This window comes from Syngnathus leptorhynchus, chromosome 3 (assembly GCF_054491065.1).
Source record: "Syngnathus leptorhynchus isolate UIUO chromosome 3, UIUO_Slep, whole genome shotgun sequence".
NCBI classification, from domain to species: Eukaryota; Metazoa; Chordata; class Actinopteri; order Syngnathiformes; family Syngnathidae; genus Syngnathus; species Syngnathus leptorhynchus.
The window spans coordinates 20,280,915-20,308,571 of record NC_141197.1 but is presented as its reverse complement, the minus strand read 5'-3'; the positions used below and the strand labels follow the sequence as shown (position 1 = coordinate 20,308,571).

The 27,657-nt window shown below is 46.6% G+C and overlaps 1 protein-coding gene across 1 annotated transcript; it reads right to left on the bottom strand.

The window, feature by feature from the left end:
• Positions 1–8,676: 8,676 nt before the first annotated feature.
• Positions 8,677–22,817, bottom strand: acsf3 (acyl-CoA synthetase family member 3). The gene is made up of 10 exons (XM_085907569.1): positions 22,744–22,817; positions 21,472–22,325; positions 20,016–20,171; positions 17,344–17,498; positions 17,133–17,278; positions 15,668–15,759; positions 15,482–15,608; positions 10,380–10,514; positions 10,196–10,307; positions 8,677–9,011 (listed from the first exon to the last, which is right to left on the bottom strand). Exons 2-10 carry the CDS (start codon positions 22,183–22,185, stop codon positions 8,897–8,899), a joined length of 1,752 nt encoding a protein of 583 aa, XP_085763695.1. The 5' UTR covers positions 22,186–22,325; positions 22,744–22,817; the 3' UTR covers positions 8,677–8,896.
• Positions 22,818–27,657: the final 4,840 nt, after the last annotated feature.

Here is a 27,657-nt window from a genome sequence, read left to right as displayed (position 1 = left end):
AATTTCACCATCGGCCCGGCCCGGCCCTCCCATGCACATGTGCCGTCGTCACTCACAGAGAGAAGCGGGGCAGCTGCCGGGAGGCTGCCAGCCACGCACACAAAGTCGCTCCGCTCGTCTTTACACCAAAACAAAGAGACATTTTTTTTCACTTAACATGCTTAACGCGTTTGTCTCGGAGGTCGTCCGACATCATGATTAATGAGGATTTTTTTTTTTGGGGGGGGGGGGCGGCTGACACTTAAAGAATGAAAAGTGAACAAAAATGCTTCTGAGGAAACCAGGAGACGTGTTTTTGGCACTGGGATGGTTTGTGGCCCAAGTATTCCAAACACTCTTCCTCGCAGGTCAGCTCTCGCTCGGGTCAAAGGTTGTCGTGGATATTCAGGGCGTAAAGGATTTAGGAGTAAAGAAAGCCACACATGTTCTGGCCCTGCTAAATCACCCAAAGTAAAACAATTAACATTTGAACAATGAGATGTCCGGCGAGCGAGGATTGAAGCGAAACAAACGGGTGACACCGTGAAAACAAGTCAGCCACTTGAAAGAAACACGTGTTGGGCTTCAGAAGGGGAGATTTGAGCACCACCTGTTTTAGAAGCAGAAGACTTGCCTTCATGTTTCTCTTCCTTATCCACACATGGTTGCGTCTGAGGCTAACTTGCCAGTTAACTCAAACATGTTCCAAACTGGAGCCCGAGGAGCTATTTGATTGTGCCACCACGTGCACAATTCCAATGGATTGAGAAGATCTCGACATTGTGGTTCATGTCATGTCTGCAAAACGAAAGCAGGCCTCCCTGACACTCCTTTCTCACCTTCCTGATTTCAGGTGCTGCACCGGTTGGATGGGAGCCCCTTGTGGTGGCCAGAGGAAATGCACCACCTGATGTTAGGCAATTTCAATCGCGTCATTTGAAAATAGCACGAAAGTATGTGAACAACACGGAGAACATGCAACTTGATAGACATGAAGAGACCCGAAGGGGCCGTCTGAGCTTCTCATACTAACTACTTCATGAAAAAAAGAGAGAGATGAAAATGGCATCCATATGGAGTCCTACCGCTGAGAAGAAATATTCAGAAATAATACCTAATCCATAAATTGTATATCTCACAGGGATGATTAAGAATGACAATGAAGCACAGAAAAGGGCCCTTGGACTTAGATTCATGACAATTGAGGTTCTTCCAAAATACCACAGAATAAAAAAAGCACATTTAATGTAGTAGCTACAGCATTTGAAAAAAAAAAAAGAGTTTGAAATTGAATCTCCCATGCAGAACAAAAATCATTGCAAACTAAATTACGTTTCTTGTCATAGAAAAAAAAAAGAAGATACTTAATGATGATGAATTCCTATCCAAAAACAAGCACGCCGAAATGCTTGGATCGCTTTCCTCCTGCAGAGAGCAGTGTTGCACCGTGGGAAAAAAAAGGAGACAGGCAAGGACAGAAAAAAAAGAAAGAAAGCCGACTCAAGAAAGCACATTTCGATTTGTATTCCACAAGACAACAAAGGGGTGTAAAGCTCCAGACTAAAAAAAAAAAAAAAAAAAAAATGCTCCTCAAAATTCTGCATTCATTTTTTATTTGCAATTTCTTAATGCGATTGCATCGTGGCTATTGCAGACATATAGTCGAGTAAGAAATGCATGAAAGTAGCACAAGGGTGGTGGAGGGGTGGTGGGGGGGGTTAAGAGTTTCTGCTGCAGTGCCTTCACCCCAGTCTGCCTCCACCAGGGTGGGTTGCCAATTAGAGCCAACAAATATGACACACTTGACTCTCCCGCTTGAACCGTGGCTGGAGATAATAGGCCTCTTCCTGCAGCACGATCGATGACATTGCGTCCCAGGGTGCAAGTCTGCACACACACACACACACACACGCACACGCACACGCACACGCACACGCACACACACACACACACACACACACACACACACACACACACACACACACACACACACACACACTTCTTTTCCTCACTCAGTCTTCTCTTACCTGTCAGAGAGTAAAATGCCAGCTTTCCATTTCTTTCACAGAAATGTACAAACACTCTCCTCATTTTCCAAGCAATGATTTTCAAGCAGAAAAGAAAAGACCTTTTAATCCAAGTTAAGATCAAAATATCGAATGCATCACATGCGGGGATTACACAAATGACAGGAAAGGATATCTGCTCGTCTTGGCCAAAAGGCGTTTGCCGCTCGCCCTCAATTTGTGGCGGCCGACTTGCATGGCGGGCGATATGGTTGTTGCACTATCACCTGAAAATTGAAAAGCTCCAGCATTCATCAAGAGTGTTTCTGTGGCTGCATCAGGAGAAAGATTTGAGAAAGAAGGCTGGATGGTGGTGTTTTGAGTAAATGCTCTGGGGGTGGTTGCAGCAAAAAGGGGAGGGGGTGCTTTTCAGGCTAGAGTTGACAGTTGTATGCATGTGTGAGGCTAATTTGCCTCCATCAGCTGTCACAATCGGAGATGTCAGTGTTAGTTTGGCTCTTGGTCTTTCTCTCTCTCTCTCTCTCTCTCTCGCTCCTCTTTGCCGGCAATGTCATGTTGTCAGCTCACATATGCTTGTCTGCGCTGTGGGGGAGGGGGTGGACAGGGCAGGCGGGCGAGCGGACGGGGGGTGGAGGCTCCGTCTTTTTTCTGTCGCTGTCGACACTTGTCTTCTTGTTTCGGTGGCGCTTACAGTGGTTGCTTTTAACCCCATCAAGTGTCTGTGTAGGGCCCGGCCGGCCGGCCGGGTTGCTCATCCCATCCCTCCCTCCCTACATACAAACAAGCGCAAAAATGTCTTTGAATGAATAAAGCGGGGATGGGCAGCTAAAATAATTGTTCGTCTTCTCTGCTTAACAGGTTCACCATCACTTAAGCCATGCCCGCCATCTACTGGTGATTAGTGGCATTGCAGCTAAAACTACAGTCGACTTGACTGTTTTTCTTCCAAATATATTTCGGATTTTCCTTGTTTTTTGGGTGGAATTGTCGAAGGCGTTATTGGTGAAAAAAACGGAATTTTTATCATCGCTTTTTGAAGAATTCTTTCAGTTTAGAAAATAAAACCACTGGAAATAAAATCCCAACTTATTGATCCCAACTATCCGTCTGATTTCCTCTTATTAAAATGAGTCAGAACATTTCTCATGCAGAATAATGATGCACTTTCCCCACTCCATCATTGTGTGCACCATTTGAAGGTGTGCTTTTGAGCAGCGACAATAACCGTCACTGCTTTTCTGTCTCGCGTGGACGTACGCAGGCACGCACGCACACTCCCCTCGTACTCTTCCCTCAAGTGCTCCCTCACTGAAGCCTCCCTTCCTCCCTTCCTCCCTGGACACGGAGACAGTCTGAGTGCTTTGCTGTATCACACGCAGTCATCACTGTCAGAGCCATTGATTTGTCAACAACATAGTGCTACACTGTAGATAGATAATAGCTCATCTGGTGCACACTTGCTGCATGTTGCCAAAAAGCATCTCTTGTTGTTTTTCCTTTTTCCTCATTCCATCCTCTGCCAGCCCAACGCCAACCGCACGCACGCACGACTCGTCCATCTATCACGCACGAGCGACATCTCGCTATAGCCGTGATAAATACCCTGGCCGGACAAAGAGATGGATGGATATGGAGCTTTAGAGTCAACTTAAGCTTTTCAAATAGAGAGACTGAGACTACTAACACATTTAAAAAAAAATAAAAATGAAAGGCACCTGGGGGTGGAGTACATACATCCCACGCTTCCTCCACTATTTGACTGAGGACGACTTGCCTTCCCATTTCCTGCATGAAGGAGCTATCTCTGCTGTGTGACTGACAGATTCCTGCCTGCCTCTGATAGCGTTTCCACTAAATAGCAACTGCACTGAAAAGCTGCTCAAATTGATGAAGAATCAGAGACACGCACAAATGGACATTTGCATGAAGACCGGCAGAGGACACAGTAAAAGGCACTCGCTCGGGGACGCTGTGACGGAGGCAGACCCACAAAAGGAACGTCTGCAAAATGTCTGGCAAAAGCACCGCAAATGGCACCAGACAGACGAGCGGGATGGACCCGGGGACACGTTTCCGCACGGACGCCCTCGCCCGTTGGGCCCTCCCGGATAGAAGTGAGCGAGCCAGCGAGCCACCCTGACTCTAACGCCGTGTGGCAGGGGGACCTCCAGACAGATGTTGCCTGCCACCGGCGCGGCGCTCTCGCTGCGTGTCGACCTCCAGCGGGGCGACACAAAGACAGAAACGGAGCGCTCGAATCGAAATTCAACCGTGATCATACATACAATTCGGTCGAAAGGAAACGATTAAGGAGGCAAACGTGCGTTTGTAAGATGACTTTGAATGCATCGTGTTGGATTTCACTTAAGAATCAATGTTTTAGAAAGATCGCCCAGGCTAATGCTAAAGCCCATGTCAAATACCATTGAGATGCTAAGGGGAAATTAGCATCACCTTTTGCCCGTGATATTCTTTTTGTGTTTATGTCATGGTATTGAAAAAAAAAAAACATGAATGAATGACCATGTTTGAAAATCGTAATTTCAATATAACTCAAAATTGTATTTGTACGTGAGAGGAACACGGAGGAGGAAGAAATAAATCAACAAAGAGCCATCGGTGGCGACGGCTACTTGAGTGCGGCTCGTCTGAATAGTCAGCAGATGCAGACTGACAGCGGGAGAAAGAGGAGGACTTTTCACAATCAACCTTTTACCTCCCCTCCATTTTTAATGAGCACACGGCAAAACACAAGGGTCAACCTCCTTCAAGTCATGTCATGCATCCCTGCTGAGTAAATGTCTTGAATGCCAATAGTCCTCGGAAACAAAACGGGAACGCTTCGCACTTATCGTCAAAATAAAGTCAATCGAGACTGGTCGCTCCATTCATATTTGAAATACGGCAAATGTAAAAACAAGCTTCCAAATAATGTTTGGTCAATAACAACAAAATAGCTCAAACCAATACAGAAGATGCTATTTGGGAATTGTAGTTTTAGAAATGTAAAATTAATTTATTTTAATTTATATTAAAACAATCAAATACATTGATAAAATAAACCTAGCAAAAGGAAAATGTTGGGAAAAAAAACCCCCAAATGCTCTAAAAACTATTCACAGAATTTAAAAGCAACTGGAATGAAAAATCCCAAAACGTGTGAGGGCTGCATGCAGGGCAGGGCAGGGCACGGCAGGGCACGCTGCACATTTCTCTCCTCAGCTGCCATTTTAATGGCCAGTCAAAATGGCCGCACTTGAATAATTAATATGCGGGTCCATTAACAAAGCATTAGAATGCATTCTATTTCCTATCGATCCTTTCCTTCCCATCCTTTTTCTTTGTTCCTCAGTTGCAAACTTTTACTCCGCCCGTCGACCACGGCGCGTCCGGCGCCCAAAGTGAAATATGGCCGCCGCTGTTTAAATGTCAGCTTTGTAATTACACAGGGAGCCAGCCGCGCCGCGAGTCGGGCAATCCCCCCCCCCAATCTGATTTATGGCGGGCCGCTGACGGCAACGGCGCCGACACAAACGGACAAATGCGTTCACGCATCAAAATGACTTTGCACGAGCTGTACCTACTCCTGTTTATTGACGCTTTAGCAAATACAAAATAGGGTGCTCGCAATGGCAAAAGGAAGCCGATTTGACAAAATCAACTTTTGGGACTCATGTTCAAATTGATGTTACGTGGGTGCCTCCTCACTCATTTGACTTTTTCGTTTGGCTGCTTTGTTTATGACTCACCATGGAAATTTGACATTACAAAACAAGTTTTAGCGCATTGCTGAAAACATTTTTTTTTTTTTTTTTTGTGTTCAGTGGTCTAACGCGTTGCGGCGGCACGTGTGCGGTTCGATAGCGCCTCCCCCCCCCCCCCCCCCCACACACACGCCGTCCATCAGCTAGATTGTAGCCACCGATACCTGCTGGGAAAAGCAATCTATATGTGGACCGAGGGAAGAGGTGGAGGAGGAGGAGGAGGAGGAGGAGGAGGAGAGGCCAAGCCCAGATCAATGGGCAGATATTGATACGCGCAGCCACGCGAAGAGAGTACAGTCCTTCTCAAGTCGTTCTCCCTCTAAGTGAAAAGATTAGCAATCTCCACCAGATGCTGAGTAAGATATATTTGCAGACACACGGCAGATAAGAAGGAGGCGGACGTTCATTGTTGCAATGGACTCCCCGTCGTCCGGCTCGGGCCGGGCCGGGCGTCAATAATGAATGCCTCCATTACACTCCAGCGAGGCGACCCGGCGACCCCCGCCGACTGGCTCCTCCTCATCTACCTTCAATTACGTTCACACAAACACAAAAGACCGGCCTCGGTGCAGTGGGCATATTTAGGGGCTATCTTAACAGTTGCGGTTTTTTGCTGCAAGCCCCTCGTCCGAAAAAAAGCAAAAAAAAAGCGTGCAGGTGTTTTATAGTATTTGTGCCTCTGATCATTCATCGAGCTGATCGATCACTCTGGCGGCAGTTCTTATTAATGATCTTGTCAGCCGGCCTGCTCTCGGGCGCAGCCGCTTGTCCGGAATGATCGATCATCGGCGAGCCCGCCTACTATTTATTCTCTCGTGACCTTGTCTCTCCATCGCCTAGCGACTTATGAGAGCTCGGGCGTGATCAAATCCGAGATCGATTCTCTGTTTTTTGGTGGGACTGCGAAGAAGCGATGCATTAATGCTGCCTTCTTCTCTTCAACTCATCAAAGTAAAGGAAAGCTCGACTTCCGCCAGCGACGCCTTCATATTCTACTGCATAGGTGGTGGTGTCAAACTCAAGACCCGGGGGCCAGATACGGCCCGCCACATCATTTGATGTGGCCCGTAAAGACAAAGTTTGCATCGATTTGGTGTCGTGACTAAAATGATTGCCGTTCATCTTTTGAAACGATTGGAACAGTTTTGACAAGTCTCTGATTATTCATCAGTTTGTTGCGAAGACTACAAAAATGACTGTGACACTAATACGACCTCTTTGAAAGCCAGAGCCGGTTCCTGCCTACTAATTGACGGGAAGGGCGGCAATTGTGTGTGGTTTGAGGTTGTTGTTTTTTTGTGTCAAGTGCAGGGTTGCAAGTGTTCCGAATGAAGCGTATGCAGAGCAACCAGGCAAGTGCGAGGAGAGTGGGAAAAGGTCAACTGCAGCGAAGGAGGAAATAAAGACAGCCAGAGCCAGAGAGCGAGAGGGCGAGAGGGCGAGCGCCGGCCTGAGGCTCAAGCCAGCCTCCTAATAAACATGAGCAGCGCGTAAACAACAAGAGGCCACATCTCCCGTGCACCCACGCAGGCCTGCTGGGCTTCAGCGTGCGCCAGACGAGGATACGGACTGCGGGGGGTGGTTCTTTCCCTGAGGCCCCACGTGCTCCCATCCCGCCTCCGAACCGAGCGCCCCTCGTGGTCATCAAGTAGCTGCAGGATGGGGAGCCTTTTGTGAATGTCACTAGTGTGCATGTGCTTTCATTGCATCTGTGTGTGTGTGTGTGTGTGTGCACTGCTGTGAATCCGGAGGCTGTCCTTTGTGTTATTTGCATTTGCAGAGCAGCGACGGGAGCAATTTCACCACAATAATGATAATAGACGCAAATGATCACGAGAGGTGTTTCAAATGTTAGCGACGTAGCACGGCTTTTAGCATAGTGTCACGTACTCAGAAAGTACCACCACGATAATGAGGATTCTGGCCGACAAATTTGAAAGGGCTCGACCCACGGGAATTGGGAAAAAATGGCCTCAGCAAATAAATCGACAAAAGTGTCATGGAAACACGGTGGATGAGAAAATTCACATTTGTAAATGTCGCGCTGTTTCCATTTTTGGTGCATTTATGAAGCCGGCTGCTTTGTACGCGGCCATCGTAAAATCCTCACGCGGGAACGCCGCTATAAAAAGCACAATATTGACAAAACATCCCAACGCGAGCTATTTACGGATGACGCCACCCAAACTGTGCGTGTGTGACACATAAATAAGCTCAGCAGTGTCCCCCCGTAAGCCATCCTCTCGGACCCCGGGGTCCAATAAGCAGCCATCTGCAGGCAACCTCTTCCACCATGCGCCAGCAGACACAGGCCCAAGTGTGTGTGTGTGTGTGTGTGTGTGAGGTGGAGTATAGTTCAAGGGCACGAGTACTTGATCAAGCTTCAGTCGAGGGAATAAACAGACTCCTCTCCTCCATCTGAACACTGTTAACACACACTTTGAAAAAGTCGTCTGGGAGTTGTAGTCCTTGTCCGGATTGTGGCTGCTAAAACGGCGCTGGCCTCCCTTTTGCCGTTCACATTTTGAAATAAAACGTCTTCGGCGTAGAGGCCCCGGCCCGCTTCAAGTTGCAGCGTGGGTGGCTGGCTGGGGGCGGGACGGGGGCACGCACGGCGTCCTCTGCTGCTCCTGCTTGCTCATCCATTCTCGTCTGCCGGCCCACAGATCGATAGCGCTGCTCTCTTAATCAGGTCTCTGGTGGCTGTGGCCAGACCACAATGTGTGTGTGTGCGCGCGTGTGGACTTGTTCCACGTCTGTCACGCTTGCACTTGTGTGTCCCTCCCACCCATTTAGGAATTCTCTGGCTGTTCATTAGGTTTGTTTATCCCAACCGGATCATCTTTCACTTCCTTTCTCCTTCTCTTCTTCTGCGCCTTTGCACGGCACTCCGAGTCAAGTCTGTAAGCCGAGCGTTGTGGAAATTGAGATGAGAAAGGATGAGAGGTGAGAAGAGTTGGATGGAGTGTTGGGCATCCAGCTGCGGCGCACCTGCGTCGCCGCAGCTGTGTCGCAAATAAAAAGAGGGAACGCTTTAAAATGTCAACACTCTCCTTTTATTTGGAGGGGGGAAGAAAAAAAAAAATCACAACCAGATGATTTGGGGAAAATGTTCACGTGCTGAATTTATGGGAAGAAGTGTCTGAGGAGGTCCTTCTTGTTGACCTTGCCCATTTGGTTCCTCGGTATCTGCTCCACCACGAGCAGGCCGGTGGGGACGGCGTAGGACGGCGTGCGCTCTCTGCAAGCGCGGCAGCGGACAAGGAATTAAGAGGCGTCCGTTTAGCGCTCGCTGCCCGGGCGAGATACGCCCGCCACGCGCGCAAACACGCCACGCCGACTCCAGTCAATAATTGTGCGCGTGCCACAACAAAGACGACAAGAGCGGAAAACAATTGCACAACAAAGGCCAGGCCTGTGGCGGCGATAAGAAACGTCCTTCATGTGGCTTTCCTCGCTAATAAGGCAAATTTACCTCGCGGACACAGACCATTCTCTCCCAACAAAAATAAATCATCGCAGAGAGATTAGAAGAAATAAAAGTCAAAGAAGCAGGCCCGGCTCATTTCAAGTGCTTTGCTTTTTTCCGTATGTGTAAGTTGCAGCCTCGAGCTTTTCTTTCTTTTTTTTTTTTTCCAATTTCTTAACCTACTTTGCACGAGTTGCGCTGCGAGTGGACAGAATGACTCAGACCAAGTGTTACAGAGTACATGACATGCCTCGCCAACTTCTTTGGGGCATGGTGTGTGTGCCCGTGTGTGTGTGTGTGTGTGTGTGTGTGTGTGTGTGTGTGTGTGTATGTGCCCGCGTGACAGAGATGGAGAGTGGCGGCTGCAGCCGGGGCACTGAAGAGTGAGCATTCATCCATTTGTTTGTCTCATTTGATGGCCTTCTTCTTCTTCCCCGTTAGCGGCAAGTGTGCTGGTGCTGCCCATCCGCTGGCTGCCCCCCTGGCTGGAGTGTGTGTGTGTGTGTGTGTGTGTGTGTGTGTGTGTGTGTGTGTGTGTGTGTGTGTGCGTGCGCCATATGGGTCAGCATTACAGCAAGTTGGAGCATAAGGAACACAGCAGCATATGAAGCCCGCAGCTATGCCTGCTCACTTGGACTGAAAGTCTCTCACCCACGCTGACAACCTTTCAGTCGCGTGCGTGAGAGCAGGAAAAAAAAAAAAAAAAACCTGATCGGAATTGGCGGTTGTGTTATTCAGCGGGCGCAAGACGGAACTGACACGAGTCGCTACTATTTCAAGTATATTTGGAGCGTTTGAGCAAAGTGATTTGTTTCGTGTGATGCTAAACGGATGGATATTTTTAGCAACCAATAGAAATAGGTAGACCGTTTTAAAAACACACATATTAAAGACAATGGAGAAAAAAAAAAAAGTACAACATAAATCAATAAAAAAATAAAGATAAACAGGGTTACCTTGCCCACGTCTTCAAATCCGCCAAGGTCAGATTGTGACCTTCCTTCAGCTGAACCACGGCGGTGACCTTTTGTCCCCACGTATCGTCCGGTGCGCCTATCACAGCCACGTCTGCACGACCAAACAAAACATTTTCAAAATCCAGACGGTCGCCATTCATTTTATTCTCGACGTTTTTTTTACCCATGATGTCAGGATGAGCCAACAGGTGGCGCTCCACTTCGAGGGCGCTGATCTTGTAGCCGCCGCTCTTGATGATGTCCACACTGGTGCGGCCCATGATCCAATAGACGCCATCTTTGAATACTGCCGTGTCGCCTGCGTGGAAAATGAAATGAAATGATGGTCTTCAGGTGAATCGTACAAGTACGCCCCGGACTGGTCGCCGGCTAACCGCAGGGCACGTGAAGACAAACAACCATTCCCTTTCACTTTCACACCTCCTGACTATATGGAGCAGCGCTTCTTAACCGGGCTTGAGTGAGCCCCTGGGGCTTGGTGAGTCAGGCTCACTTCAAGACCCACGCTGTGTGTGTGTGTGTGTGTGTGTGTGTGTGTGCCCTTGAGCCGACTTGTATGATTTATGATGACACACTATGAACTAAACATCACAGTTTTTGGAAGCACAGGAACAGGAAAAATCCACAGGAGAGAGTCCGAGCCGATACTCAAAAGCGAGATTTTTGGACTGTGTGTGTGTGTACGTCATTAAAAATGCATTTTCAGCGCCCGCGCACACACAGGCGCACATAGGGGCCAAGTGTGTGTGTGTGTGTGTGGGGGGGGGGGCTTTGGAAGGGCTCAGCTGGGCAAGGGGACGGTGAGTAGAGAAAATGGGTCAGCACCAGAAGATGTTCTTTTGGCTTATTACAGGTGGTGCATCCACAGCTGGGACTGGGGAGGGGAGGGGAGAGGAGGGGCCACCCAGGCGACACCAGTCACGATTGAGTCAAGGTTCTCAGAAAAAGGAGGGCAGACAAATACTCAGCACCCGGCCTGGCAGCAATTTTCAGTATTTAGCAAAAACACGCTATCAAGGAAAGGGACGAGCACATGACACACAAGCACGCAGCAATATTCCATCCATCAGATTTAAAAACAAAAACATGCTTTCATTTGATCATTTCAAAGTGAGCTACGTATTCAGTGTATCACTTGAAAAATCTTCATCATTGTTTTGAAATGTATTAGTGATCCATTAATCAGTTCATTGTTGCATCTCCAAAAAGTCTTAACGCAAACTTAACCCTTGTGGGCTGAATTAAAATAACAAACCTCACGGTGGCATTTTTATGCAAGGTAAGCGGAGCTGCACAGATTAGCATTAGTTAACTCGTGATGAACTCGCTTGCTCGGTAAAATTGTTCGGTATCAGAGTGTTGACTCTTCCATTCACTTCTGAGACAGAAGTATAAAAAAAAACTCGTTTAGCTGCAAACTAATAAAGTTCAAGTGCTCTGACAGCATCCAAACAATACGAGTAGCGTCGGAGTAGCTTGCACAGGTGTACCTAATATTATGGCTGCTGAGCAACTCCCTCTTTTATCCGCCAAACAAATGCTTCTCCTTTTTTCCCCCTCACTCCCTGCATCCCTGCATCCATCCATCCATCCATCCATCCAGCCAGCCTTCAGGCTTTCCTCGGACCCGTCGGCAGCATCTCTGGTCACACGGCGTGTTTACTTCTCATCACCTATCTATCTATCTATCTGACCGTCTCAGTCTTCCACTTGCCTCGGTGGCTCGGCATCAATAGAGGGGGCCCATCTGCTCCCATACATCAGGCACTTCATTTCAGTTTATTAGCTGGGATAAATCATAAATATTTCATTATACATCACGGGCGGCTGTCGCCTGCACACCGACAATTTATCACCGCCGCGTGCGCTCGCTCTGCCGCGCTGCCTATAAGCTTTCCAGTCTATTAAACAAGATTGATACAGAGTGTAAATTTAGATATCGGGAATTTCTTCACAGACCACTGCTCTGCGCTGATAGGCCGTGGAAGACGAGGGGTGGGGGGCGGGGGGGGGGGGGGGGGGGGGGGGCACGTGGGCGGCAGTCAGGGGGCTGTTTCGCACTCCCCTTTCGTCTTCTTGCTTTCAGATGAGGGAGGAAATAAAAAGATAGCCATTAAGTAGCTAATAAGTAGCTTGTAGCTCGCGGCTTTATCGCCATCTACTTTTCTGGCCTCTTTGTTTGCAAGCTGAGGCCGATAAATGGGGTGACCTTCGACCTCTGTGGAAAGTAAAACAATGCTTGTGGGTAATGGCAAAAAAAAAAAAAAAAAAACTTCTACTTGGGTTGAGTTTGAAGCACTTCGACCTTGTGTGTGCGCTTAATAGAACAGCGTGTTCAGAGGGTGGCACAAGTGGGAATTGTGATTGTGGAGAAAGGGAAAAAAAATATTACGAGGAAGAAAGACAGGGATGTTGGTAAGTGCTGGTGTTACTGGGCCACACAAACAACAACAACATACACAAGCAGCACGCACACGCACGCACACGCGCGCACACACGACTGGAGGCATCAGAGCCTCTCCGCCATTATGTGCCACGGCGTCAGAGGAAGATATGGCCGAATGGCTTTCTTAATTAAAACGATAAGAAGCCTAATTGCGCTGGGCTTTCATCTCATTCAGAGGCATTAAAGAAAGTGAAGGCAAACAGTGGAGAGGATGAAAAAGAAATAAAAACAGATCGAGACTTCCACGCAAAACCGAGGTCGTGGCAAGTTTCACTTTCGCCAGGAAACTTTATTCATCCGACAACTTGAGAATTTGCGTACGCACGTCCATCTGTCTGTCCATTGCACTGCACTCCACGCTTCTGTGGTTGCCATGGCAACCCGCAACAAGACCATCACATCCAGCGACCAATCCGTCGCCGGTGATTTCCGCAACCGGGAACGTCGCGTTCGGAGCCAACGGTGGGCGCTCCGAGCGATATTCGGGAGCTGGGCGTCGTGGCCGCTCGCAAAATTCAGGGGAACCTCCAGCGGCCTTATCTGCTCAAAGACGCGAGCGGTGGTGCCTCCTCTTTACGGCGGGACTGTAAACACTTTGCATACATGAATATTAATGTTCGACATTAAAGCCCAAAAGCCAAGATGGAGGACTTAATGAGGATAAATAAGAGACAGCCAAAGCGCTGAAATGTGCGCTCTGACATGATTCATCATCCTTAACTTTTGTCACAGCTCCTTTTTTGGTAATTAATATCACACAAAACAGCACTTTGCACTCGGCTGGCTGATCTAATTTGTTTAATATAATGCAATTAAAGGCGCTGGAATTGCTTTATGGTAATGTCACTGATGAGATTGCCTCTTCACAAGTCGATAACAAGCCCAAGTTGAGGATTGATGTCTGTCTCAGATCTGGCAAACTGCTTAGCCGCCATTTACATGCTTCTGTTCTACACTCAATTGCACAAAAAGTCAAGGTGGAAAACAGGCCAATGATGAAGGAGACTCATTGTCTCGTATTGGAAAGTGCTCGAGAAATGAAAAGTCCCGGATCCGCTCGGGATTGGTAGCGACGCGTTCGAGGACAAAGCGGGAAGTGACACGCACACGCGCTCCGACCGCAAACAAATAAACAAACCTTCACACAGCTGACGAATGAATGGCTTAACCGTTTTCCAAAAGTTCAACGGGAAACCCGGCGGCGCTCCGAGCTGAAAAAACGGCCGTAGGTGGGAGGGAGGGAGGGAGGGAGGGAGGGGAAGGGAGGGGAGCGCTGGGAGGCGGGAGAGTTGCTTTGTGTGACATTTGGCTTGGCAGGACATCGCGGGACTGCGGGTGAAATGTGACATTGGCCGACAAAGAGAAGAAGAGAGCAAAAGATCTGCCTCCGTAAAAGAGCTTCCACCCCGTTAGTTTGGGATCTTTCATTCAAATTTAAAATGGATACAAAAATATTAAATGAAGATTTATAAAAAAGACATAAAAGAACTAAAAATCAGCAGCAGCCTCTTCTGTGTGGAGGTCAACAACAAACGTCGCTCTGCGGACAAACAGGGCTGTTAAAAAAGAGAAAAGTCCCAAAGAATCAATGCGCTCGGAGATGTTTGTGAGGTTGAGTGGAAAGAGCCAGCGCTCGGGGGAAGGCGACAGCTTCCCTATAGAGCTGCCAGTCAAGCCCACCTCCAGCCAGCCGGCCGAGGAGTTATTGATTTGAATTCTCACGCTTCTTTTCTTCTTCAATTCCATCTTTCTTTGGCCATTTCTCCTCTTTTTCTTTGGCCGTCAGCATCTTCGACTAAGACCTCATCTTACTCGCTGGGCCTTGGCACAAAAACAACGATTTTTCATTTTCTGCCGCCAATGAGTTCTTTTCTTTGAACTCGACAATTCTGCCGGTTTATCTCCGACGATGCGCGTTCGCCTGGCTCGGAGGGAGGGAAAAAAAAAAAAAGAAGCCGGCCAAGTTTCATCTTCGGCGCGTGCGCGCGCCGAATGAAGATTACGGCACGCTCGTGGCCGACGCGCTCCTTCCTTCACACTACAAATGATGACGAATGGAACGATATTCATAGCTCCGGCTATTTATAGCGGTCCATTTAATTACACGAGAAAGATCTATCTGTAACGTAATTGTGTGCCCGCTTAAAAGGAATAAAGCACTCTTACGTGAGACAGATCAAAGCGGCAAAGTGGCGAGCATGGCTCAATTGTTCTCCGCCTCACCTGAAGGCAAAAATCCCAGACAAGGCGTCATACAAAGCTCCGGGCGACAAGTGCGATGGGCACAAAAAGAAAGACCACGAAGAGTCAAGTGAGGCCCAAAACAAATCCGAGCGAGCACATCGGAGAAGATAGCAAAGTATGTCCTGGAAAAAAAAAGTTCAGACTTTTTCATGAGCTGCCTCAGCTTGGTTAAAATGTTTCTTTTCCATTCCAGTCCACCTGTGTCATTATACATCCATCCGGTCTGCGGGGAGCAGATTGCTCAGGCTCTCATGAGGCGTCCAGCGGCTGTAATGGAGTGTGACAGCCACGTTCTGGCCGCGCTGAGGATCTCTGTCCTTCCAGGCCGCAAAGCCAATTCAACACAGACTTGCTCTCCAGCACTCTTTCACGAGTCATCCTCACCTTGTCATTGCTGACTCTTTTCAACTGCCTGTCTTTGCTTCCGGTCATCTGCATGTCTTTTTTTTTTTTTTTACTTGTGCAATTAGTGTTAGAATTCACTCTGTGTGTGTATATGGGAAACATCTAGCAGAAGAACGGAGAGCACGAAGGAAGAAAAGAGCTGGAGTGAGAGGAGACAAAGTGTTTGTTACCGGTTTTGAACCAGCCGTCATCTGCAAAAGAGGCGACGGTGTCTCGAGGTTTCTTCCAATACTCCTTAAAGACAGACGGACCTCGGACGAGCAGTTCTCCTTCCTTCCCTTCCAGACCCGGGCGTACCTGCGAGAGAGGCCCTTTAGAATGTCTTGTGAAGTCTTTATTGAGGAGTTGCCACCGACCTGGTTCTCCCTGTGGTTTCCCTCCGCAATGACGGTGTTGTTTTCCATGACGATGCGCACTTCCACACCGGGCAGCGGCAATCCGACAGCTCCTGCCGTACACAGATTGACCTCTCGAGTTAGAGACTGACACGTGGCCTTGTTAAAAAAATAAGAAAATTAATCAACAAAATCAAATATGAGCATTTACCCACGTTCCCTTGTAGAAAAATAAAATAAAATACAGAAATATTCTTATTTGTTTGAGACTGGAGCGATTTATCACGGAGGCGCTTCATCCCTTCAGCAAAGCACTTGAAAGTTGCGCTCCCTCCTTTTCAGCATTGCCTGACTACAGCCGAGTGCTTCGACAAGGCCTTTTCGTGCAGTGTCATTTTGTTCAAACGCTTGAATGACCATGACGAATTGTTGCACTCCAGTCGTTCATTCATCCTAAAGGCGAGGGTGTTTAAGTAAAACAAAAAACGCAATGTCAAACTAAAAATGTCTCGCTTATCTTACGTGAGCATTTGCCAATCCAGATGGTTGGCGCACGCATGCATATTTTCATGAGATGCAAAGCGCACGTGCGCAAGGGCAGAGTGACCTAGAATCACGTACTGCTCTTTATCTACAATGCTCTCAAACTGTAAGACGCAATAAAAATAGGCCAGACGCCCCACATACAGAGAAAGTCAAGAAAATGGAATCGGACCTGTGTTTGTTTGCTTTTCTGGGGGATGAAAATAAAATAAAAGCACAGAAGACGATTCCACCGCCCCCTTTTTTTTTTTTCTCTGCTTGCTATTGATCTACTTTAACCTACTTTAAGAGAAAAAGTGACTGTTTACGCTCACACCTGTGAACACTGGCGGAAGGCGGGCGACGCGCTCGTCTACTTCAAACTCCTCCTAATAACCGCCTGAGAGGAATCAAACGCAGCCACCTCGGTTGATAGCAAACAACTCGACGACCGTCAAACAAAAACAACACCCCCACAAAGACAACCTGCAAGCTCATTACCTTTAGCTGTCAGTGGGAGAGGTGGCCGGGGAACAGCGGGATGGAAACGGGAAGGTGGAGGTAGAAGAAGAAGAGAAATGAGGTGGGAAGGGGAAAAAAAAGAGAAGAAAAGCTTCTGATCTGACCTCATTTCAAGACTTGCCTTTTATTGTCTAAGTGTGAGTTTACGTGTCTGCGGACCTAACATGAGGAAAAAGCTTCATGAACATCTGGGAAAAGCTCCACTGGTCTTCTGAGCCATCTTACTGTGTGTAAATAAATCTAAGGTGCTGATATAATAATCAGAAAATATTTATCTGACTGCAATCAAAGGAAACGAGTCTAGCATCAGACTATAAGGCGCATTCTCATCGTATGCCGTAGAGTGGATGAAAATTTCCCTAAACAGCGCCCGCTGCTCAGGAAATACGGTAATATGAGGTGGGAATGTTTTTGGGAGCTTTTCGAAATGCGGGTGCGCTACCTGGGAGGCGCGGGCCCTTCAGAGGATTGGACAGCGCCATGCCTATCTCCGTCATGCCGTAGCGCTCCAGCAGCGTGTGCCCCGTGATTTCCTGCCAGCGTTGCAGAGTGGGCAGCGGGAGAGCAGCAGAGCCGGAGACCATCAGTCTGAAACGAGACGCCATTTTCTCTTTTAAGTATGCTTTTTGTTTTTTTTTATGACAAATCCATACCTGATTTTTTCTTTGCACACTGCTCTGACAAAGTCCTTGACGTGGGGCTGAGTAAAGTGCTGGTCGTAATAGTGGATGAGTTTGGAGTAGATGGTTGGCACGGCCATGAATACCGTAACAGCCGGAGCTTTGGAGCTCAGCAGCATCTCCCATACCTGGGGAAGAGAGAAAGGGGAGGGGAGATGAGCTTGGCTTCTGACTGAAGAGGGCAGAAGGAAAAAGGCGATAAAGAAACGCTGATGGACGGGACCAATCCAAATATAAATGGAGTAGAAAGCGTTATGTTTGCATTTGCATGCCATTAAAAAAAAAAAAAAAGAAAGCCTTTTTTGTTTCTTTTATTTGATGCAAATGGCAGGTTGCCGTCCGTGGACGAGGCGGCCCTCATATGAAAGCTGTCAAGGCGCAAAAAAGGAAAAGGCGGCTTTTGAAAAGGTCACAGAGAAGAAAACAGCCGACTGCTGTGGGGCACGCCTGACACATGGGGTAGCTACCAAATGTGCTTTTTTTTTTTTAACAGAGGCCACACATGCTCTTCTCTATTCTGTGGAGCTGCTTCAAACAAGCAATCCTTCCTGTGAGCCAAACACCAATGTTGTTGTGATAACGCTGAAAAGCATTCATGGCCTTCCTTCCAGCTCCTCCCATGCGTCATCAACGGCGATGATTGCAGCAAGAATCTTCTTGAAGTCCGTCTCCTCTACCTGTGCCCGTGAGACAAATGCACCTCCCCGGCTGTCTCTCTGTCGACTTATCCTCACTTGGTCAACATTAATTCCAGCTCAATTTGCAGCTTCTCAGTACTTCTTTCGCCTCATCTCTGCTGACTAGCACTCGGCCCCTCCCTCACCGGAACACACGCGCGCATCAAGTGATTGTCATTCATGGGACTTGAAAACTGCAATCAAATAGTTGTTTCGGGGTGACGCCAGATTTGAGGATACTTCAATCAGGTCCTCCCTTTTTTTTTTTTTTTAAATCACCTCTCCCATTTCCTTCCTTTTCTAACACGGTGGTATTACAAGCTCCTCTAAACAGGAGGGTGTGCCTGCTCCGCAGCAGATAGTGACTAGGGAATTATTAACTGGCTCGGACTTGACCACCGCGGGCGCTGTCCATCATGACCAGTGGAGCGCTTCCACCGAGTCCACTCCGAAGGGGAGAGGAAGGCAATTTATGTCCGTCAAAGAGCTGGCCTCCACCTCGGGGACGGGATGCAGGGAGAACCCAAATGCACGGGCTGCATGCTGAACAACTCAAGGTGGGACCCAAATACAAATGCCGCCTTTCCCGACACGGTCAGCATCCGAAATGGATGTTTGTTCAAATGCTACAAATCACATCAAATGATTTTGTTTGTTGCAGATCACGTGACACGTGAACAGACGATGGCAAGAAATAGGAAGGGGCGATACCGTGGAGGCTGCCGATACCAGCCACCGATACTTAAGGAAAACAAAATCTGAAATCGAGTAAGTCGTCCTCAGCGATAGTCTGTTTAGAATTTTCTGAAATTTGATATACTAAGAGTACCTGTAGTCGGTATCAGTGAATATTAAAAGGGTGAAAAAAGTTGGGAGGAAAGAAAGAGAGCAAGAAAGACAAAAGAGAAATACTTTGTGGCTTTGCATAGTCTCTGAATGTAATAAAGAAAATCTCATTTGGCTTTCCGCCAAAAAGACATTTGGAAGAATTAACCTTGGAGTGGTCTGAAATGATGATGGACATTTTTCCAATATGTTCTAACATTTTACGGCTCCATCTTTAAATTGATTATGAAGATTAAATTAAGTAGTCAGTAGATTTGGTGATAATGGAAGAACTCATCGGCTCGCACTTTTCTAATCCGCTCGCATTAAAACACTTGAAATGGAAATGCGTTCGTAAATCATTGGGCGGTATTAAATATCGGTACGAGCCACGGGCATGATAGCGATATTGCTCAAAGTTGATTTGGAGCCAATCAATCTGGACGCCGTCTTTTTCTACCTCTCTGTGAGTATCTTTGAAAAACTGCTGCCTCCTTTTACCCTTCAGAGAACTTGAGGGATAAGACAAAGTGACTCTTGAGCCTTTCATCAAGCAAGTCCAACTTCAGGGGAAGGACAATGAAGCCTTGCCCCCCCCCCGACCCCCTTTGTGGTGGGGTCCAGAAGGTCAGGGAGAACAGTGGCATACTGATGGCTACAAGATTGTGGCAAACGCCTTCCTGACACTTCCAAGTGTCCTTCAAGGAGCTTTGCTTCCCGTCTACACATGAAAGCTCCTTCAAAAAAAACATATCTATATGTTGGGAAACAGTTGAGTCGTCACTCCTTTTGTATTCTGAAGACGCGCGCGCACCTTAGCGGCGGCATCATTCGTCAATGTCGGCTCATCGATTGATCCGCTGCTTAAGCTCTTACCGTGAGTCGGCATTGGTCAGATACAAAGCCGCGCGGGGCAATTAATCACTGGGCCCAAAACACTTAGCCTGACAGGGATGGAGGGAGGAAGAGGAGAAGAAAAGTAGAGCGGAGGACGAGAGACGCTGATAACCAGATAGGACATTACAGCACAGTTGATGCAAAATGGCCGAATTGTACTTTGGTCCATTTTTTTTTTTTTTTTTGGGACTGCTTTCTCCACCTCTGCCAGAAAATAAGTTAAGAGTAAGAAAGCGCCGTGTCGACCTTTTGGGGATGGAAATCAGGCAGCATGACGCAAGTGGCGCCGACCCAAAGAGGACACAGGAGCTTGTTTACGATGCCGTGCACGTGGTGGAGCGGCAGCGTGTGGAGGATGACGTCATCGTGAGACCACGCCCACTCCGACACCAGACACCGCACCTGAGGAGAAAGGGCAGAAAGGATGATTTGAATTTCGGATTGAAGAGATAACGGCAGCCAAGAAAACGTTTATCCCGACAAACGCCATTAGCAACGTTAGCACGATGAAAACGATACGGCCTACGGTGAATCAATGTTGTTCATGTTATATTGTTTTTTTGGACATATGGGCAACTACTCCAAATTCACAAACATTGCTCAGTGTTGTGAAAAAAAAACTCAACATTGAATAATTGTAGCAAAGCCGGGTTTGTGCCGACTCCAACTTAGGTGGGGAGAAAAAGGATGGTGGCCAAATGTATTGATGCGGAAACGTCAAAGGGCCTTTGTCAACACGATTGCACCAGTCCATCGATTAATTCATCAATCAGGCGCTGAGCACGACCTTTCAGTTCAGTTCAGGTGTTTTTTTTTGTTTTTTTGTGAGGGACCAATTGCAGGTTTAGTAAGTGAGGCCTTTTCACTGCAATTGTTCAGGTGGACCACAAAAAACATACACAATTGTATCATGAGCCTTAATTTAAAACAAGATTGTGAAGTTTTCCAGGAACTTTGATTAGTTGAATTTAGTATATTCGGAGAAAAAAAAAATCCCTTAATTCGACACTTTAGCACAACAGATCAAGCGGATAGAAATGAAGCTCTGACATCACTCGAAATGATTTGATTTTCCGCACTAATAGACAAGTGGGTCAATTTGACTTGAAACGATACAGCAAAATCTTTGGGAGATCTTTAATGGCATAAATTAGAGCTAATTAAGAAAGCTAGACTGGAACAAAAGAGGAATTATGCTAATCAAAGAGCGTGTGTGTGTGTGTGTGTGTGTGTGTGTGTGTGTGTGTGTGTGTGTGTGTGTGTGTGTGTGTGTGTGTGTGTGTTGGAGGTGATGTAAGACGTCTACCCAGTTGTTGAATTTGAAAACATGTTTTGTATTAATGGCATAATAAAATGGCACTCTCTTTGCTTCAGGTCTGACACATTCTGTAGAAAGTCTGAAAATAAAAAATGACGACCTTCGTTTTTTTTCAAAATACTTGAATAAACCCGTTAATTATCTCCTCAAACGTTCCATGTCTTAAAATAGTAGCGCTGCACACTTTGACGTTAACTTGAAATGGAAATATGTCTTGAAATATGATATCACAAGATGATGACATTTCACTTGTGTCAATTGACTCCCAAAGCAGTATGCCTAATATCCGTCAGTCGTGGACGCTGAGAGAACGATTGACTGATCACCCAAAAATGGTGGAAACATTCATTCAAATAGCCAAAGTGACAAAAAGCAATCACCTACCATGGCTTGAAGGCTGCCGTGCGTGTGAAGAACGCCCTTGGGCCTCCCGGTCGTACCACTAGTGTAGATGATCATGGCCGGCCGCTCGGTCCAGTCCGTGCCGGCCTCGTCCACGTCTTGGCCGTCGTTTCTGTTTAAAGTGTCGAGTTGGGAAGTGGCGGGAAGTGTAAGGTAAGGCAGCGCCAGTCTCTGTGCCAGGGGTTCCGAGATTTCAGCAAAGGGCTGCCCGGCCACCAACAGAGCACTATGGGAGTCTCTTAGGATGTACTCTAGTTCTGATGCCGGGTGTTTTTTGTAGAGCGGAACCGCCGTCCCACCGCTCATCCAAATGGCCCACTGGGCCACCGTATAGGAAGCATCATTAGCACACAGGAAGGAGACGGGTCGACCTTCCAGGCGTCCCAGGTCAGAGTTGAGCGCGGCGTTGATTCTTCCCGCAAGGCCCAAGCTGCTAGCGTACAGCTGCTTGTAGCTGTGGCTGCCATTCGAGTCGATCACGGCCGTTCGCTCTCCGAACGCTGGAGCTCGAGCAAACGCCGGCTTCCGGGCGATTCTCGACGAGGGAGCTCTCGTCGGGGTATGAGCTTTCCTCAGGACCACATTTACTAAGAACCATGGCCTTGGACGGGAAGACCAACAATTGGGGTCAAGGCTGGATTCCCAGCAACACCTCCACTTCGGAGAGAAGCGTGCAACGATACATCTTGACAACATGGTTGCGTTAGCTCGCTCAGAATGGTCCCACTTTGATCGTCACCATGGATGACATCTCAAAGATGGATACGATTGAAGAGGAACCAGAAGTTGGTGCACAATTTCCTCATGGGTCAATATTGACAAAGTGTCCTCCGCAACTGATCAGATAAAAACAAACAAATATTAACACGATGTATTTAGACAAGTGTTGATATTCATCAACACATTAGGTAGATGCATGCAAGCGTATTGACATGAATTAGTTACTTAAAAAAAAAAAAACTTGTTGTGATCATGTTGGAATATAATAAATTATACTTTATTGACAGATTTATCACAATTTCAATGTTTGTTTTCATCATTTGAGGAAAGTCTAATTTAACTTTTTAGATTTCTACATTTATTGCAGTAGCTTACTGTTTTGGGTAAATGGGAATAACCCGCAAAGATTTGACGTTTAACACAACTAAAGATCATGCACAGTGAAACGATCAAACAGAAATATCTTTTTACGTAATGGGTCATTTATTTATGTTTGACTAAAACACTACTGTTTACTTATTATTTTCACCTTACCCAGAAGCCGGTATCCTCATTGTGAAGGACGGTGCAAACAATAATAATGCCGGTAAGAAACACGAACCGCCACATAAGTGGTTCCGCCTTTAATCAACACAAATCATTGTGGTGGCCATTATAAATAAAATAAAGTAAAATGAAAAAAATAAAATAAAATAAATAGAATAAATAAAATAAACAAAATAAATAAAATAAATAAAATAATGTAAGGACGTCACTGTTCATTCTTTTAGTATTGTTCTCTTAATTATTCCTCCCACAAATAATCAGATGTTGGAGTTAAAATGTATTCATTTGTTTCATTTCCCCCCAACATGCTTTAAATCTTTTCTTAGACTTAGAGTCAAAAGGTCAAAAGGTCATCTAAATTAATTACATACCAAGTAGTATTAATTCTGTCAATATCAAATCCCGAGCACCGCCCAGCTGCCGTTGCAGAAGGGCGGTGCTCATCAGGAAAGGGGGGAGTGGGTGGGGGGGGGTACTGCATATATGTAGCCACGGCAAAGAGACACATTTGGCTTTACATCACATGTGGCTGTGCCAACTAGCTTGGCATCAGTGCGCAAGTGGGCACATTCAGCCGCCAGCTGGCAGTCGAGGGCCTCCAATAACAGAATGGTACAGACGTGGCACACGTTCAAAAAGTTTTCGCTTGCCTCCCAAACCCCCTACTCCGCAAACCATGATGGCATGTTCCTAATGAATGTGGAGTCTTTGTATCAGAGAAGCCCTTCCTATTCAAGAGGATGCTACGCTACGATAATAAGGCTTTATCTGTCGTGATTTTGCGAGGATACAAACTGAGAACGACTGGATGTTGCCTCCTTTGAACAAACGACCAATGATTTGGGATTGGTTTCCTGGAAGTCAGCCATGTTTTTGGCTCGCGGGCACAGGAATCGCAGCCGTCGAGAGGCTCGTTTAAACCGCGGGAGGACGATTGACATATATTGATATATGCCTAGCCGTGTAAGGATTGGCGCTAAAGGCTACAGTGACACGACGGCATCGAGTAAAGCTGCAATGGCCCGCCGCCAAGACATTATTCGCCGAAGACCGCCACCTGAAACGATCCCGCCGCCGACGGGTGCCAGGTTCCATCTTGGCAAAGGGTGCAGCATCTGAGGAAGAAAGGACCCCCTACAGATTCAGGAGAGAGGCTGATACGGTTGCGCCAACCACGGGGACTACCCGAGCATGTGTCGGCTTGGCATCAGCGTGAGAATGTCTTGGCAAGCGTCTCGCACTTTTCCCTCGCAGCCGGCTCGCTGGCGTACAAACACACTGTTGCCCTGCTCGGAACACATGGTACATCAGCGACGGCATCTGGCCGTGCTGACTCCCGGCAGCTGCGCTTCGTCTTCGCCAGTTGGGAGTCTTGGCACTGCCACTTCATCAACTACCTGTGGCTCCTCCGGGTAAAAAAAAAAAAAGCCGGCGATGAATTATTCCGATGTCGCAGCTGCGAACTTGACTTTCATCCAAGAGATTCCCATCGTTGACATACGAGTGGCACTCGGAGCACGCGGGCATGAATGAAATCATATGGTGGGGTCATGTGAGGTGAAAGATGAAGTATGCTACGAAAAAATAACCTTTTGGGCTTACCTGTTGTGTTGTGCAAGAAAAAAAAATCATATTGCAGTTCATGATCACATTGGAAAAGATCTCAACTCCACAATGAGCTACTTTCAGTTTTCTTCTGAAAGATTTGACAGTGCAAGGACGCTTTGCCTGGCTCAGTGTCAAGATGGCCTCCGTTCACAAAGGACGTATCTTGGTGAAACATTAACGACACGTCGTTTGCGATGACTTGAAAAGGCGACGCGAGGGTAATCAACATGTTACTGCGATGTAACCTTTTCCGTGACCTCTCTTTTATGCTCGTGTTGATTCGTCATCCATTTGGTCCATCCATCTTTTCAGAAAAGGCCTTTGTGTATTTCTGAGACGTGACGCTCAAGGCCGACGTCGAAATGATTGAGCCGAAGATGTCATTTTACAAACCTTGGCCCTCTGCACTTAAATGTAGCATCTTTACAATTTCAAAGGTCAAAGGGCAAACCTCCTGTGAGGTCTGAATAATAGTAGCTACACTGTACACATTGTGTGAATGTTCATTTAGTCAGAAGGTTGATTTTAACAAATGTGAAAGAAAAAAACATCCTGTGAGCTACTGCTTGATTCATATTGAATGTATTTTTTCCATGGAGAATGTGTAAGTTATGTGAATAGATTTTTTTTCCTCCATCTGTGTCCGCCTGACCTATTTTCGCCCAACTGTTCCTTGTCCCGAACATATGTGCGGTGGCAGGGGGATAAGCGGAGCGTCGCCGTGCGGGACCTGCAGACGAGCATATGACGCGTGGATGTCTGTCTGCTTCTCGCCACATAAATCAGAACTGGCCGGGAAGAATCACACCTTGACCAAAAAAAAAAAACACACAATCTGGTTTTTTTTTTCCTTTTTATTGACACTTCTATCTTGCCTTATATTTTGTTTCCAACTGCTCCACCATCATTTTGGCATTTTATTGAGCAGAAAGATTGTCTTGACTAAGGTAACATCAGCCAGGAGGAGAAATTGAAGGGATTGGGGCTTTTCCAAAAGGTTCGTGTTGGCAGACGAGATAGTATCAGTGCACGGGGCTGGAAGCCACTTGGGACGCTGGCGTGTGAGGCACATATGGGCTAGCAGGCTGCCGATGAGCTGCTTAAACAAGCCTCTTTCGGAGAGAGAGAGAGAGAGAGTGGCTATATGCTGAATTGTTTGGGTTGGCCTGGGATTTTGCTTTTCAACAGCTTGGCTAGCAGATCCGCCTTTTTTTGATTCAAATGTCAGCTTGTAACTTGCGCAACGTGTTATTGCTTTTTACTTGGTGTGCGAATAACAGGGGCCCCGCAGTGTGGTGGTCAAATGGACGGAATAAAGTTGATTCAACAGGCAGTCTTAAGGTAACTCGCCCTAAATAAATGCTTGTGGAGCTTCCCGGCTTTCTGCTTGTAATGAGCTTCTGAATTTCCTGATGGCTTTCCATGAAAGCTTTATTGATTCTCTCCGTTCCCTTTTAACTCCCACACGGGGGAAATGGAAACTATTCTGCCAGGCAGATGATTTGCTCTTTGAGTCCCGATCGCTGCCTTTGTGAATAGAAAAGTCAAAAATGCACACGCTTGTATCACGTCATTTCTTAATACTGTTAAGATTTGACTTGAGTTGCTTGACTCGACATGGACGCACGCATGGACGAACACACACACACACACACACACCACTGCTGCCAGTTCTCTCGGAGACAACGCCATATGCTGTCTCGCCTTTCGGGGACGACTACGCTTACCACTCTACGATTGTCTCCTCACTACACAGCTACTGTCCAAAAAAAAAAAAACATTGCTACATCTACTGAAACAAATCTGATACAATCATGATTATTTCTTGTTTTTTTTTTTAGTCATTGTGAAAAGCCAGCACAAAGGCCACCTGAGGTGCATTGAAAAGCATGTGACTACATTTAATATGGTTTGTCGCCACCCACTCTTCATTTTTTGCATGTGTGAATTGTTTACACTGCGCCTCGCTCCCTCGGCGCTGTCTGAAAGGTAAACGGGGAAAGTGCCACGAGCAGATTGTAAACAAAGAGCTTTGGGGTTGACCTTGCATTAGGAGCCTTCATCACATCTGCATAAGAAAACAAATAAAAGATCAAATAAAAGAAAGCTTTTGTTCAGAGAGGAGATATGAATGTGTAAGGCACATCAATTTGTGTACCGCTGAAGTATTTGTACGCTTTGCTTTGCAGCGCACGTGTTTGTGTGCCCGAAGGAACTACAAAGTGTGTTTGTACATCGATTTGAGAGGTAAGAGTGAGGCGTGTGCAGAATTTATCTCATCCATGTGTTCATTACTACTTTGCATTTGAGGCCGAGATCTCGGTTACTCCGTTAAATCGCGGGACGGATTGTTAGACACGCGTGTTATTAATTTTTTTTTTTGCCAGAGTCCCCGTGGCGTCTGTATGAATCTTAATGCTGCTGACTGGGCTGCGGCTTTATCGACTTTCTTTAAAATATGAAGAAGCTTTGCTGGAAGCGCCTGAGGTCATTAGCTGAAGAGTAGGCACAAATCCTTCAGCGAGCCTGCTCCGGCTTCGCCATGTTAAATGTGCTCTTAAAATATTCATAATCATACTCTTGCCTGCACACACGCACTGGCACATTTTGCAGACAATGCTCCAGGGACAGAAGGAGATCAATATTAAAATATATTCCTGTACTGGTGTGCTGTTAATTAGCTGCGGTTCTTTTAAAGCGTGAAGTTTGCGGGCAGATTAACAGTGTCTTTTTGTGCGAGACCGGAATATTTACCTCTGCTTTTATCCGTGGAAGCATATGATGGATGTTGACATATGCAAATGGGATTTTTTTTTTCCCCTCTTTGTTGTCATTTCTTTTGAGGATTAACTATTGACACGCGAAAAATGCAATTGTCTATCGTTTGTACAAACAAAATATATTTGTTCACGTCGTTGTCGATTTGCATTCTATTTCTCATTGAAGGATTTTTTTTTTTTTCCTGTATGATTGTGGGTGGAAATAAATATTTTAACAATTGAATCGAACGAATAAGCAATTCTGTCGAATGTACGCAAGCGTGAATCGATGAATCAATGTGTTTATTCAATAGCGTAGGACGGTATGAGTCGCAATAAATCAAATAAATGATTGAATAAATCAAACTGGCGGTATGGCACTTTACAACAAATGGAATCGAGCAGACATCCTAAAAAGTGTTTTTCATCCAAAATAAAGAAATACATCTTTCTCAAACAAAGCTCAAGTTGTTTTATCGTTGTAGCAACTAAGCGCATGTGAACACGAATCAAATAAAAACAAGTGGACGAAAAG